At 61.8% G+C, this 13,638-nt stretch overlaps 1 protein-coding gene across 1 annotated transcript; it reads right to left on the bottom strand.

Moving 5' to 3' along the window:
• Positions 1–426: 426 nt before the first annotated feature.
• Positions 427–13,190, bottom strand: LOC120599865 (hemicentin-2-like; the record flags this gene model as incomplete). The annotated part of the gene is made up of 12 exons (XM_039859049.1): positions 12,938–13,190; positions 10,789–11,043; positions 9,968–10,054; positions 7,039–7,233; positions 6,214–6,344; positions 5,821–5,968; positions 5,352–5,478; positions 4,416–4,570; positions 3,194–3,472; positions 1,464–1,745; positions 822–930; positions 427–596 (listed from the first exon to the last, which is right to left on the bottom strand). Coding segments are annotated over exons 1-12 (2,191 nt in total), but the record flags the coding sequence as incomplete, so codon positions are not given.
• Positions 13,191–13,638: the final 448 nt, after the last annotated feature.

The raw sequence follows: 13,638 nt of genomic DNA, 5'->3' as shown, positions 1-13,638 counted from the left end.
GGCTGCAGAGATGGATGACCAAACAAGCACTCCCGATACAGTGGTCACCCGGTACAGTCTGGATTAGAACCATGGTGGAATCCAGGAGGGCTTCCTGGAGGAAGGGGGTGTTTTAAGACAGACCCAAAAGATAGGGAGGAGCTAGCAGACACAGAGGCAGAATGTTCCAGGCAGGGAAATAGCATTTGCAGGCGCAGAGGTGCGAGAACTGATGTATGTAAAGAGTTGACTAACGTGGAGAGAGAGAAGACTGGGGAGGAAAGCGAGGACCTGTGGACGGGCAGACGACCGTAGTAAATGGCCAAGACCAGCCTCTCATGTCGCATCTCTTCAGGGAGCTGGGAAGTCCAGCCCAGAAGCACTGTCCAGACGAGACCAGCTCCACATCCCTCCCAGAGGCCGTCCGAGCCTCCCCCGCGCCCTCACCGTGCACAGACAACTCCACCTCGGCCCCGGCAGTGCCTGCCTCGTTGGTGGCCTGGCAGGAGAAGAGGCCCGCGTGGCCCTGCTCCACGCGGTCGATGTGCAGTGTGGTTCCCTGGGAGGCCATCTGTACCCCTGCCAGCTCCTCAGCTGGGCGGCCATTCTGCAGCCATCTAAGGTGGATGGGAGGGGAGGAGCAGTCTGAGGCCAGGGAAGGCAGGGCGGCAGGACAAGCCAGGCCCGGCAGCACCTCCAGCCTGCTCTAGTGTCCCTGGCTCCATGGCCTCTTCCATACTGTTGGGAAGGGGAAGTGTCTCCTGTCCCCACCCACCCAGCAAAGCACACGTTCTCTGCCCGCATGTCCCCGCCCGGCCCCGGTCCCACCTCCCCATACTTACTGGACAGTGGGCACCGGAGAGCCTGAGGCCTGGCAGGGAAGATCCAGGGGCTGTCCCACGAGGGTGGTCACCTGGCCCAAGCCTTCGGCCACCAGGAGCTGTGGGGGCACTGCAGGCAGGACGCCCCATTGGGTGTTTAGAGCTGAGCAAGCCATGCCCTAAAGCCCTCCCAAGTCCCCAGTACCCCCAGAGCAAGGCCCAAGCTTCGCCTTACCCTTCAAGTTCCCCCATAAATGGTGCCTCCTCCAGGAGGCCTTCCGGGACCACCCAAGACCAGGTGGCCTCCGCTCGGCCTTGTCCTGTTTATTCAGTGTCTGTCTCCCCACCAGACCCGGGGTTCAGGAGTCCTGCCTGCCTCGTCCCCTGCCTTATCTCCAACACCACGTGGGCCACCCCAGAATCAATGCCAGAGAGATGTCCGTCGAATGGGAGAAAGCAGGGGAAGGCTCCACCCCACCCATCTCCAAGATCACCGCCCACGCCCCAGCTTTGGGCCCTAGGGAGTTCTCGATAAATGTCCACCCCACTGACCATTGACTGGAGCAGCTCTCAGAAGGCTGCGGGGCCTGGTGCAACGCGGGTGTGTGTGGGGGGGAGGGGGGCCCAAAGCCCTGGTGACGGGTGGGACAGGCCGGGGCTCACCTTGTACATCCACGGCGTACTGCAGCACGGCCTCCCCAGCGGGGCTGCTGGCCACACAGCTGTACCGGCCTCCGGACGCCTCCCCCAGGCTCTCCAGGCTCAGCACGCTGCCGCCGGCCTCTAGCCACGTGCCGTTGCTGTCCCCCACTGGCCGTCCCTCATGGTGCCAGGAGAGGGTGGGCGGTGGGTGGCCTCTGGCCATGCATTCCAGCGCCAAGGGCCTCCCGGCCACGGCCTTCACTAAGTGAGGCCCTTCGGCAGCACCTTCGATGGTGGGTGGGACTAGGGGAGAGGCACGGGGCTGCTCAGGGACGGGGCTGACACGAGCCCTGGTTAAAGCCCCTTGCTGACCCCCACCACACGTGACAGTCCCCTCGCCTCCACCGGCTGAAACCCCGGCCTGCCCCAGGCCCCCGGCTGGAAGTGCTCTCTCCACCTCTGCCTCTTGGGAGCACCCCGTCCCTGACGCTGCTTGCATCTTCTCTCCATCCCCTGCCCCGCTGTGGGCTCATCGTGAGCAGAAAAACAGCTCGTCTCTACATGTGTTCCCAGGAATGGCACACAGTAGGTCTCAGTATCTGCTAACTCAAAGCAATGGGATCTCCAGGCTTCAGGTCAAAGCCACTGCTCCTACAAGTCCCCTCCGTGGCCTGAGCAAGTGGACAACTGGGGCAGACCCCAGCCCAGATGGCCTGTGATGGCCAAGGGGGTAGCCAAGCCCGGGGGCATCTCTTTTCCTCTGGGGGAGGACCCCCCATGTTGCTGAGCCATCGCTAGGGGACACGGGGCAATGATGGACTGGGATCTGCCTTCCAGCTTTGTTTGAGTCACAAGCCTCTTTGAAAACTTAAAGAAAACACATGCGTTTTCCATTAAATTTCCAAGATTCTCAGGTTAGAGTCCCTAAGCTGGCAGCTGGCCTCATCTTCAGAGGTCGACCTCACAGCCCAACCTCCCTTTGGGGTCCCTGGGGCTCCAGCACCCAAGCCCTCTGCATCTTTGGGGGTCAGAGCTCCTGAGACGACTCCTCAGGGGCCAGGATGACGCCCCTGGCCTGCCTTCTGCCCTCTGAACCTCCCCAGGCCCCGCCCAGACCCCACCCAGACCCCCACCCCTGCCCACTGACACACACTTTACCCTCTGAGTTCTCTGCATGGCCTCAGAGCAAAGCCCCTGGTGACAGCCAATGCCAAAGTTAACAGCTCAAGATTTATGGTCAACCCCCTGGGTATGAACCGGGTCCCAGCGGGGTGACCCTGGGCCAGTCTCTCCAGCCCCAGAGCACACTACGTTTGTCTAAACCTGGAGAGACAAGGGCCCGAGTCCCTACCGCTGATTAAAGCAGCTGACACTGCAAAGGCCCCAGGGCGTCTGGCTCTCAGTAAGTGATTCATTAAGAGCGGTTAATTAGTAGCAGCCCACATGGGTGTCTGGCTGTGGCTTTGTGAAAAGCCCTAAATCACGAGAGGAAACCCGGATTCCCCACTTGGCTCTGCCTGGGCCCCTGGACAAGCACTTCCGAGCCTGGCCTCGGTTTCCTCGCCTGTAGGGGGTGAGATGAGCTGAGATGACCCTTCTCCCCGGCTAACTCCGTAGTCCCACCATCCTGGGCCTCTGGCCACTCCCTTCACTGACCTATGGAGTCAGGCAGAGGCCAGCTTGGCCCAGAGTCCCTTCCTCTGCCCACCCCAGCTGGCCACTGCTCACTGCCGTAATCCCCGGCCACTCACTGTAAACTTCCAGTCTGGTGGTTTTCTCTGTGACCCCCACAGCATTGCTGGCCTTGCAGGTGTAGATGCCAGCGTCCGAGACCTGGGCCCTCCCCAGCTGCAGCTGCCGGCCGCCCCTGGTGTAGACAGCCTCAGAGCTGGGGGGCAGCAGGGCCCCATCCTTGAACCAGGCTATGTCAGGAGCCGGTACTCCTCGGGCCTCACACAGGAACTGCACCGGGCGGCCCCCCATGACAGCCACCTCGCTTGTCTCGTTGGAGCCCCAGATGGTGGGAGGTGCTGAGGACAAGAAGGGAACGGTCACAGGGAGCCCCCTGAGGCGGCTGGTGTCCCACCCGCCAGAGTGGCACGCACATGCGTGTGGGCCATGAGCATTGCACGTCACAGGCTTCTGCTGCAGGGCAGAAGTGGAGTCTGGGGACAGACAGGAGAGGCCAGTTCGGGGCATGCTGACATGGGCAGCAAGCCAGGCCATCACGAGAGATGCAGAAGGTGGGGGTGGTCACGGTGGGGGTTCTGGACCCCCTTCTGCCTTTAACTGGCTGTATGATCTGGGTAGGTCACCTCCCCTCTCTGGGCCTCAGTTTCCTCATTGGTAAAATGTGGGGCTGAACCAGATTGGGGGTTGCCACGGGGAGGTCACACGCCACCAGCGGCACCAAGGTGATCCTCGGGGTGCATGGGCATACAGCATGAAATAACACTGTGTCTCATAGCAAAACAGCTACGCCCTTCCCAAGGCCCTTCCCTCCTGATTACATCCAAGGAAAAGGCTCTGCTTCGTATGACTATGTTCTCAACCTTTCCAGCACTTTCTACTCAGCCCTGTACCCCACGGAGCAGACGCGGCGCAGGACCCTCAGCAGGTAGCTCCACCTGGGCACTTTCCAATGCATTTGACTTTACAGCTTCCTCTGACGAAGGCCAAGTGGCCCTGGGCTCCCACTTACAGTTGAGATACTCAATATCCTTTCAAACAAATATGCTTCAGCAGAAAGTGACTTGATTTAAAGGAAAAGTTCAAGAAACAATCACCCTGAGTGGTATCGGTAAGAGTCAAGCTTGCAAAGCTGGGATAGGGAACAGGAGATGTCCCTCCCGCTCAGCTTTGCTGGACTCCTCGAGGCCCCCGTTTCTGCCCTTGTCCTCCCTGCACGTAGTGGGCAGCTGAGGGAAGCCTGGCGAGCAGCCGGGGTGGGGGCCGGGCAGGGGCTGGGCTCACAGTGGATTCTGAGCTGAAAGTCCTTTGCCTGCTGGCCCGCTGGGCTGAAGGCCACACACTGGTACCGCCCCTGGTCCCCCAGGTGACTGCTGGTGATTCTGAGAACCTGGCTGTCCTCCTGGAGCTGGATGTGAGGGTCCCCCGGAAGGACAGGCCTGCAAGGATGGTCAGGAGAACAGTGCCGGTCAGGCCAAGGGTCAGGCGGGGGCCGGCGGCAAGGGGGAGAGCCCGCCCCTGGGGACAAGGAAGGCGGAGAGGTGCACAGTCACCGAGAGGTGCCATCGGCCCAAGCGCCCATCAACGGGCGAATGGGTACACAAAGTGTGATGATCCCTAGGGGGATATCAATCAGCCATTTGGGGGATGGAGTGCTGACTCCTGCTATGACACGGGTGAACCCTGAAAACTGTACGAAGTGAAAGACGCCAGACACGGAGGCCACGCGTTGCACGAACTCCGTGACGTTCGTATGAAATGTAAGGAAATCTAGAGACAGACAACAGACGGGCGGGTTGCCAGGAGCTGGGGGAAGGGAGCAGAGAGAGCTCGCGGGTGTGGGGTCTCCGTTTGGGGTGCTGAAACTTTCTGGCATTAGACAGAGGTGATGTTTGCATGATACTGGACGCGCTAAATGCCACTAAGTTGTGAATTTAGAATGGTTCATTTTAGGTTGTGTGGATTTTACCTCAAAAAAAAAAAGATAAAAAAAAAAAAGAAAGAAAGGCCTAGAAATAAGAAAACCCTGCTGGGTGAGAGCAGGTCTCACCCGGGTGACCGCAGGCTGGGGGGGCGGTGCCCACGCTGCCCTCTGCCTGGGCCCTGGTGGCGTGTGTAGCGCCTGCCAAGCTGCCACAGAGCTCAACCTCCCCAGAGCGTCCCCCACACCCAGCCCAGGTGTGGGCACCACCCCCACGCCACTCTCCAGGGGCCACTCACTGCCTGTCCTTGGTCCACTCCACCTGGGGTGTGGGGACCCCTGAGGTCCGGCACTCCAGCTCCACCTCGGCACCAGCCAGGCCCAGCACCTCCTGAGCGGCCCCGGCTCCCAGCAGGGAAGGCGGGACTGAGGATGAGAAGCGTAGAGAATGAACCAGCCCCAACCCTGCGTGTCCGGCCTGGAGCACCCCTCCCTTCGCCCGCCCGTCCTGCCTGGGGAGCTCCCCCACGGCCCTGGCTGGATCGGGCCCCGCCCCGGGCCTCCTCAGCAGCCTGCAGTGCTGTCCTGGGGCACGTACACAGCAGTCGTGGCCGGGCTAGGATTGTGAGTGTCTAGTGTGTGCCTGGACGGCCATGTGAGACAGCTCCGGCTCTGGGGCGTGCCCCTCTGCGCTGTGCTTTTCCCCCACCCACCTCAAAGGCTGGGGGCCGCAGGGCTGGAATTCAGGAGTGTGGGGGCCTCACTCACTGAGCACGAGGAGCTCGAAGTCCCGCTGGGCGGCCCCGGCCTGGTTCTCCGCTCGGCAGGAGTAGAGGCCAGAATCGCTCTCCTGGATCCCAGGAAAGTGGAGGGCCCTGGCCCCATTCCGGAGGTGATGGCTGCCCACCTCGCGGATCTGGGCGGAAGAGGCCAGAGGGAGCTAGTTGGTGACAAGAACGGGGGCTTCTGACTCCCAGATCCGTGCCATGCCCTCTCCACCATGCAGCCCCCCAAGGCTTTCGCGGTGGGACCTCGGTCTCCCCCTGCCCTGAGCACTACTGCACGGCTATAGACACCCGTCACATCTCTCGGCACAGCTTGGCACACGCAGCAACCTGTCCAAACCCTACTGGTAGTTGGGCCGCCCCAGGGGACACCTACCGGCTGCCCATCCTTGAGCCACACGATCTCAGGGGCCGGAAAGCCGTTCGCGTCACACTCCAGCGTCAGGGACTGCCCGGCCAGGCCCGACACGTTGGCCCTGCGTCCGTCCTCCCGGATGCTGGGGGGCACTGGGAGCAAGGAGAGGCAGAGGAGCTGCCCCCTACCCCCGGAAAGCTCGGCCGCCCTTCCCGGCCTGGACACGCAGCCCCAGATCCGGGCCCCACCCAGGAGCCACACACGCGGGTGGTGCCCGGGCCCTGGTGCTGCTCTGTGACGACCAGCTCCGCAAGGGGCCAGAGCTCCAGACCCCACCAGTTCTACATGCGACGTGTCATCCCGGTGCCTCGTGAGGCTCCCCTGAGTCGGAATCTCTGAAGGCGAGGCCTGGGTACGTCTTTGTAACCCACTTCCCAGACAAGCCAGGGTGGCTGGTCACGGGGAGGTGGGAAACTCCTTCCCCACCCACCTTCGAGTGGAGTCTGAGTGGAGGCGAAGGGCTCCCCGCACTCTGCACACAGCACGGCGGCGGGAGGGGCTGTGGGGAGCTCAAGGAAGTTGACAGGGAGGAGATAAATAAGCCTCAGGTCACTTTTAGCTGCTCTCAGTGGAGGCGGGCCATCATTTAAAAATGATGTCACCTACTTGACCATTACAGGTTGTTCCCTTTGCACGGTCTCTCCGGGGAAGGGGTGCCCATACATCCTGCCATCCTCCCAACGACACACTTAAGCCTTCCCCACGCAGGCATCATGCAGCCTCCCCGGTGGAGCTCTCGGGCCCTGGGCCCTGACCGTACACCCCAGCTCTGGGGCCCCTGCTCACCATAGACCACCAGCTTGGCCCTCCTGGACGCGGAACCCGCCTCGTTGGTGGCCTGGCACTCATAGTCTCCACCATCGCTGGGAGAGACCGAGGCCAGGAACAGAGAGCCTTCGTCCAGCACTGCCAGCCCTGGCCGGCCACGCAGGGGCTCCGAGGAAGCACCTTTCCGCCACGTGACCTGCGGCTCGGGCGTCCCTGGCCAGGCACACAGAGTGATCAGCGTGAGCGCCCTTCCCCCTCCGCCTCCGCACACCCACACCGCACCCTGTGGGCACGTCGCTGACCCTCCCACACAATGCTGCCTGTCCAGTCTCCCAGTGCCCTGGGGGCCACGGGCGCAGGGGCTGAGAGCCCCTTTCTGGCTCCTTCTCAGACAGAAACACACGTGTTCAGATTTGTCTCCTATCTGTCTCCCCCACAAGGGCCGGGGTGTTTGCTTTGATCCCTGCTGTACCCCCAACTGCAAGCCCAGTCCTCCCCTCTCCCACAAACCCGTAGGTCAGCACCCTGGGCACCGCCGTCAGCCCCCATCGTCCCTGCCACCACTAGTCATGGAGACTCGCCACCTCAGCTAACACTAACCATCATCGAGGACACCCGTGCGCTGTCGGCCACTTCCTGGCACCGCCAGCACCTTCTAAACACACTGTCCGCATCTCTCTCTTAGAGGACGGGCCCTTGGAGGGAGGAGCGGCTGCCACATTTGGGTGGGTTTGTGGGGCGGGATCAAGATGTGGCACACTCAAGGCACCCGAGGTGTCTTCTCTTTCAGGACTGTCCCCGGCCCCAGTCCACCAGGCACTGACTGCTTCTCCTTAACGTGCCGGGGACCCTGCTTGCTGGCCATGAGGGAAAGGGAGTGCCCTGGGCGGGGCTTTGGCCAGCTGCTTAGTCCCGCCCTCGGGGTCTGTTTCCTCACCGAATCCTCTGCGGTTTCCTGCTGGAGTGTCCCAACGCTCAGGGCCTGCTCCCCTACTGTGGGGACAGCCTTTGGTACACACTTTTACACACACACACACACAGAACACAACACAGCACATGCCACACACACACCACACACAGAGAGAACACATAAAGCACCATCACACACACACACACACACACACACACCCCACATACTCTGCACGCCGCCCCTCCCAGCTCCTTCAGCTTCTCGGAGAGCCCCACCTACTCCCACACCCCATAAAACCGCTGGTCTGGAGGGGCATTGGGTTTTGAATCCTGGAACTTTTCCCCGTATTAATTAATTTATTTTTGGTTTTTCGATCCGGTCTTACAGAAGCTAGAGGACCCACTGGGAGCTTCAGAGGGCAGTCTTTGGAGACTGGAGGTCTGGGAGGTTAGAGGATGGAGGGCAGAAGTGCCCAGACGGGAGTTTCCTTTTTAATGCAAAAGAAAGAAAATCTAACCTGTAAGAGCTCTGACCACAGACCCGCTCTGAGGCTCTGTAAGGGGGAAGATTCCAGGGGACTCAGAGTTGCCCCTGAAAGTCCCTCACCTCACCTCCCCGCTCCCACTTTACAGGGGCCAAGAGAGGAGCAAGGCCATGTCAGGATCGCGGGCACGTCAGGGTCAGGCTCCTGGCTGGTAAATGCCGGCACCCAACACTGCCCACCAGGCAGCCGCCTGCTTGAAAAGGAAGAAGCCAAGGGCAGCCGGGGGCGGGGCAGGCAGCGGCCGGGGCCAGGCAGTGTTCTCTGGAGGGTCTTGGGTTGTGCCGAGGAGGCTGAAGTCCCGCTCACAGGACTGGCCCCTCCCCGAACGTGGGTGGCCCTGCGGCACCAAGGGCAGGAGGCGGGGCTGGGCGGGTCCCACCTCCGGGGAGCGCAGAACGGTTGCTTGTTGTTACCAAAGGCCGACACAAGGTGGCGCCATGGTCAAGGGCGGGGATGTCGGGCCCCTCCATGCGGGAAGCTCTGCAGAGGGGACCCCGCAGGCGCCCACAGCTCCCACCCGGTGCCTGCTGCCTCCTCAGTCCTGGCCCAGGGGCTTCCCTGGGCTCTGCGGCACGAGGAGGCACAGCTGAGATGAGGACCAGAGCCCCCGCTCCTGCCAAGCTTTTGGTAAGCGGCCACTCGGTCACCCAGACACCCAGCCTTCTAGAGGGCGTCCTCCACGCACAGGGGACACAGCGCCTCCGCTCAGCTGTCACAGAAGAGCCCAAGCCAAAAGCAGCAGCTCGGATGGAGCGGATCCGCCAGGCGCAGCGGGGCAAATCATTCATTCACTCGACATTCATTTACTTGACGCATTTCCCCGAGCCCCGCTATGCTATGCGCCAGGCACGGTGCCGGGACAGAAACCCGGGCTGTCCCACTGAGCCCTCACGGCAGCCCTGAACCAAGGGTGCGGCGGGAGCACCCCGAACCGCCGAGAAAACAGGCTCCGGAAGGAGGTGTCGACCGCCCCGGGTTACACAGCCTGGGGGGCCAAAGCAGGGTTCAACGCTAGGCAGCCGACCACAGCCCCTCACCGCGCTGCCACCCCGAAGGGGCCTGGGAAGGGCTGGCTTGCCCAGGGGCATCCGAATCCATCTTCCGTGAGAAAGTCTGGGGTGCGGGGAGAGGCGGGGGACACCGGACCCCAAGCCACAAGGACCCTTGGGCCTTCCTCCGCCCCAGCTGCTACAATCTCCAGGCGCAGAGCGGGCACCAGGGGCTGGGGTCAAACCACAGCAGCTTTCTGAGCCACCTTCTTTCTGCCTGTGACCTTGGGCAAGCTGTCAAGCCCTCTGGGTCTGAAATGCCCCTGATAAAAAGAGCTAAGCTTGGACCCGCCCTTAGGGTGTCCACAGGTGAAACCCCCAGCACACCCCTGGCTAGAAAGACTCGTAACCCCAGGTAACCGACGGCCCTGCCCATGGTGTGAGCCCCGGGGGCGCTGGCGCGTGGGCGGGGCTCCTCCCCAGCGGGGCCCACCCCAGCCTCACCTCTGGCAGGGCACGGCAGGCTGGCGTTCTGGCCCGCCACCCGCTCCAGTAGGCCGCTGGTCTCATCGGCACCCCAGTACGGCGGCTCTGGTGGAAGGCGACATGGCCACACTCACAACCCTAAGCCTGAATGCTGATACCTCGCCCCCCCACCACCACCAGAGACCCAGGGCCAGCGGACACGGTGCCCCCTCGAGCCCCAGCCAGGCATAAGGGGGTGCAAGCCCATGCTCTGGCCCTCTGCATCAGGGCGAGTGAGTCAGGGCCGGAGGTGCTGGCTCATTCCCTGCACAGGGGCCCATGGAACAGCCACCAGGGCCACGCAGGACCCCATGGGCTCAGGAGGCTGGCTGGCCTTGAGCTCTCAGCCACCTGGGGCCGAGCATCGCCTGCTCTCCAGCTGAGGCTTTCCAAGTTTGTTATAAATTCATAGTAGTGAAGATGCTAATGCCATTGGTCCAGAACTTTCCATCCACCAGGCACTTTGCAGACATTCTCTCACGGACCCTTTACACATTATTGGACCCATTTCACAGGTGAGAAAACGGAGGGTCAGAGAGTGTCCACGACTGGCCTACGGCTGTCCAGCTGGTAAGTGGAGGAAGTTGGGCTGGGACCCACACCCTGCTCTTCAATCACGACCCGCAGAGGACAGAGTCCCCGGGGGGTGACGAAGGCCCTCGAAACCTTGGGGTCTGGGGGCCTGGGGACGAGCAGGGGTGTCCGGCAGGCCCTGAGCCCAGAGGGCAGACAAGCATCTCGGAAGCCCAGGCTGCTGCTGGGAGGTGGAGAGAGGCAAGTTTTGAGGTTCAAAGACTCACCCAGCACCCGAAGCTCCAGCTCCCAGGCGTCCACCCCAGCGCTGTTGGAGGCCTCACAGCGGTACGTGCCAGCATCGGAGGTTCGGATGGCTGCAAAGTGGACGGAGCCCTCGGGCTGCTCGCCCTGCAGGACCACCCCGTCCTTGGCCCAGGTCAGCCTGGGCTCTGGGGTGCCCTCGGCCACACAGTTCAGGTCCAGAGCTTCACCCGCCAGGACCTTCAGGACCCGTGGGCCCGGCTGCACCTGTGGAGGAACTGAGGGCCATGGGGCGTGGTGTCAAGGCAGGGGCCCTGGGCAGGGGGCGGGGCACAGACCCCAGACCCCTCCTGCCCTTCCCATCTCCCCAGCCCCTACCTCAGGGCTGAGCGCACCCTACACCATTCAAGAACCCCAAGCCAGGAAACACCAGCTCGGTGCTGGGCAGGGAAACTGAGGCTCGGGGGGCAAAGGGACTGATTCGGAGGGGACAGCAAGGCTGGGCGGACACATACACAAGGGAGGAGGTTTGAATCCCAGCTCTGCCCCGCATGGCCGCAGGACCCTGCACGAGCTGGACCCTCAGTTTCCCCTCATCGCAAAGCCACCCAGGATGAAAGCAGGTGCGCGGGGCCCGGCCCACGGCGCTGCCTGGCGTGTTGCGGCTGGAATTACTCTCCCCAGGCCATCTCATCTCTCCCTGCCCTGGGCTCTGGGGCGAAGGGGGTGTTTACTTTTTCCTCAGGAGTGTTTTGAAGTCCCTTTCCCACCCTCCATGTCACTTGGTCCTTCCTCTGGGGCGGGTGATGCCATGCCCATTTTGCAGATGGAGAAATCGAGACTCTGAAAGGTCATGTGACTTGGCCAGAGTCACCCACTCCCGCGGCTGATCGGTGCTGGAGCTGTCCCCAACACCAGGTCTATGCAGCCCAGAGTCCAGGTGGCCTCCTGGGGGTTTGGACCAGGCCCGCCCAGAAAAATTCTTGGGCCCCATGGGCCTTCCTGCTCTGGGCGCTGCACAGGAGATTGGGACAGGTGTTCTGGGCCCTCGGGGGAAGCTGAAGACACCCGCTCCCTTCCCAGCTTCGCAGAAAGCGCCCGAGAAAAGACCACCATGGGAACTTGGCGCCTGGGCAGAGACGGCCCCTTGGCTCAAGGTGCGGGGGTATACGTGCCCCTCCCCCCAGCTGAAAACAAAAACAGCTTCCACTGTGCTGAGCGCCTGGTCCATCAATACCCCTTAAGACAGCTATGGGGCAGGTGTCTTTGTGGCTCCCACTTTACAGAGGAGGAAACAAAGACTTAGAGAGGTCAAGTAGCTGGCCTAAGGTCACACAGCCAATGGGTGGCAGAATCGGGATTCAACCCGGCCCTGCTCATCACCTGGCCCCCTGCTGCTGTGTCTCTCCTGTGCTCAGGCAAACAGCAAACCTCTGAGCCTCCGCCTGCCCTTCTGCAAAATGGGGAGTTCGCTGAGATCAGGGGTCGATTGGATTTTTCCATAAAGGGCCAGGTAGTAAATATTTTAGGCTTTGCAGACCAGGCGGTCTCTGTCTCCGCTCACCTCTGCCACAGACGAAATGTAAACAAATGTTTACGTAACATAATAAAACTTGTATTTACGGACATTGAATCTTGAATTTCATATAATGTTCGCATGTCACAAAATATTGTTTGTCTTTTTCCCCCAAATCACTTAAAGATGTAGACACTATTCTTTACTCGTGGGCCACATGAACACCGGATGCGGGCCAGATGTGGCCCGAGGGCCCTCGTTGGCTGACCGTGACATGACTCCTCAGGGCTCTTGGTGATGACAAGTTTCCTGCCTCCGTGGTGGAGTGACTCCACTCGCTGGCTTCTGTGAATGCGACCTAGGCCCCCAGATGGGCCAGGAACCAGAGCCCCTTTCATGGGTCCCTCTCCTGACCCCCAAGTCTTCACCGTCCTAGGCCCCCGCTGGGCCCTGTGCTCAGGGGGTTCTCTGAGGGGTACAGGAGAGGGAGAGAAAGGGGGGAGGAGGAGGAGACACAGCTTGAGAAAGACAGGAATGATGGAGTGGTGACAGGGCTGGCATGCGGGGACTGGGGAGGGGGCGCTGAGAAGGCCTGAGACAGACGGAAGGAAGGGCAGGACGACGGGTGTGACCCGAGCCGCCAGCCCGGGCCCTACCTTGCACCCCGAGGATGTAGCGCTGAGAGGCGGACCCTGCGGGGTTACTGGCCGTGCATTCGTAGAGACCGCTGTCACCGACCTGGGCCTGTGACAGATGCAGGGAGCCTGACGGGAGCAGGCGATGCCTGTAGGTGTGAGGGGGGCACTGGTGAGACCCCCATGTATCCCCATCCCACTGGAAAGACCTCAAGACCCAACTCAAACCAGCCACCTCCCCCAGGAAGCCTGCCAGGACTGAAGCAGTGCTCATCACCCACCCTTCACCCCTCCCCGCTTCCCGGAACCTCCAGGCCAAGGCCAGCTCCCACCCAGCTGGTGAAACAGAGCGAGCACTGGATTGGGAGTCAGCCAGCCTGGGTTCAATTCCAAACCCTGAACTCTCCCTGGCTGGGTGCAGCAAGTCACTTCACCTCCTGGGACCTCCACTTCCCCATCTGTGGAATGAGCATCCTAAGAGGGCCTATGTCTGGGGCTGGTGGACAGACTGTGGGCTCAGCCCGGGGCCTGGCACCTGGTCGCCGCTGAATACCCGCGGACTCCCCCTCCTCTCATGCACTGGCTTGCCGTTCCCCACCCTGCCATGAGTTGGGGGGTGGGGTGAGGGTCTATCTGGAGGCCCCTCCCACAGTTTCGGGGGAGAAGCTGCCAGCCTGGAGGCCCTGTGCATCTAAGCAGCAGGGCCGGCCACACAGTGCCTT

This window comes from Pteropus medius, unplaced genomic scaffold, assembly GCF_902729225.1.
Source record: "Pteropus medius unplaced genomic scaffold, Ma_sr-lr_union100, whole genome shotgun sequence".
Taxonomy (NCBI): domain Eukaryota; kingdom Metazoa; phylum Chordata; class Mammalia; order Chiroptera; family Pteropodidae; genus Pteropus; species Pteropus medius.
Note: the sequence above shows the minus strand (reverse complement) of the source record. Positions and strands in the feature narration are given on the sequence as shown.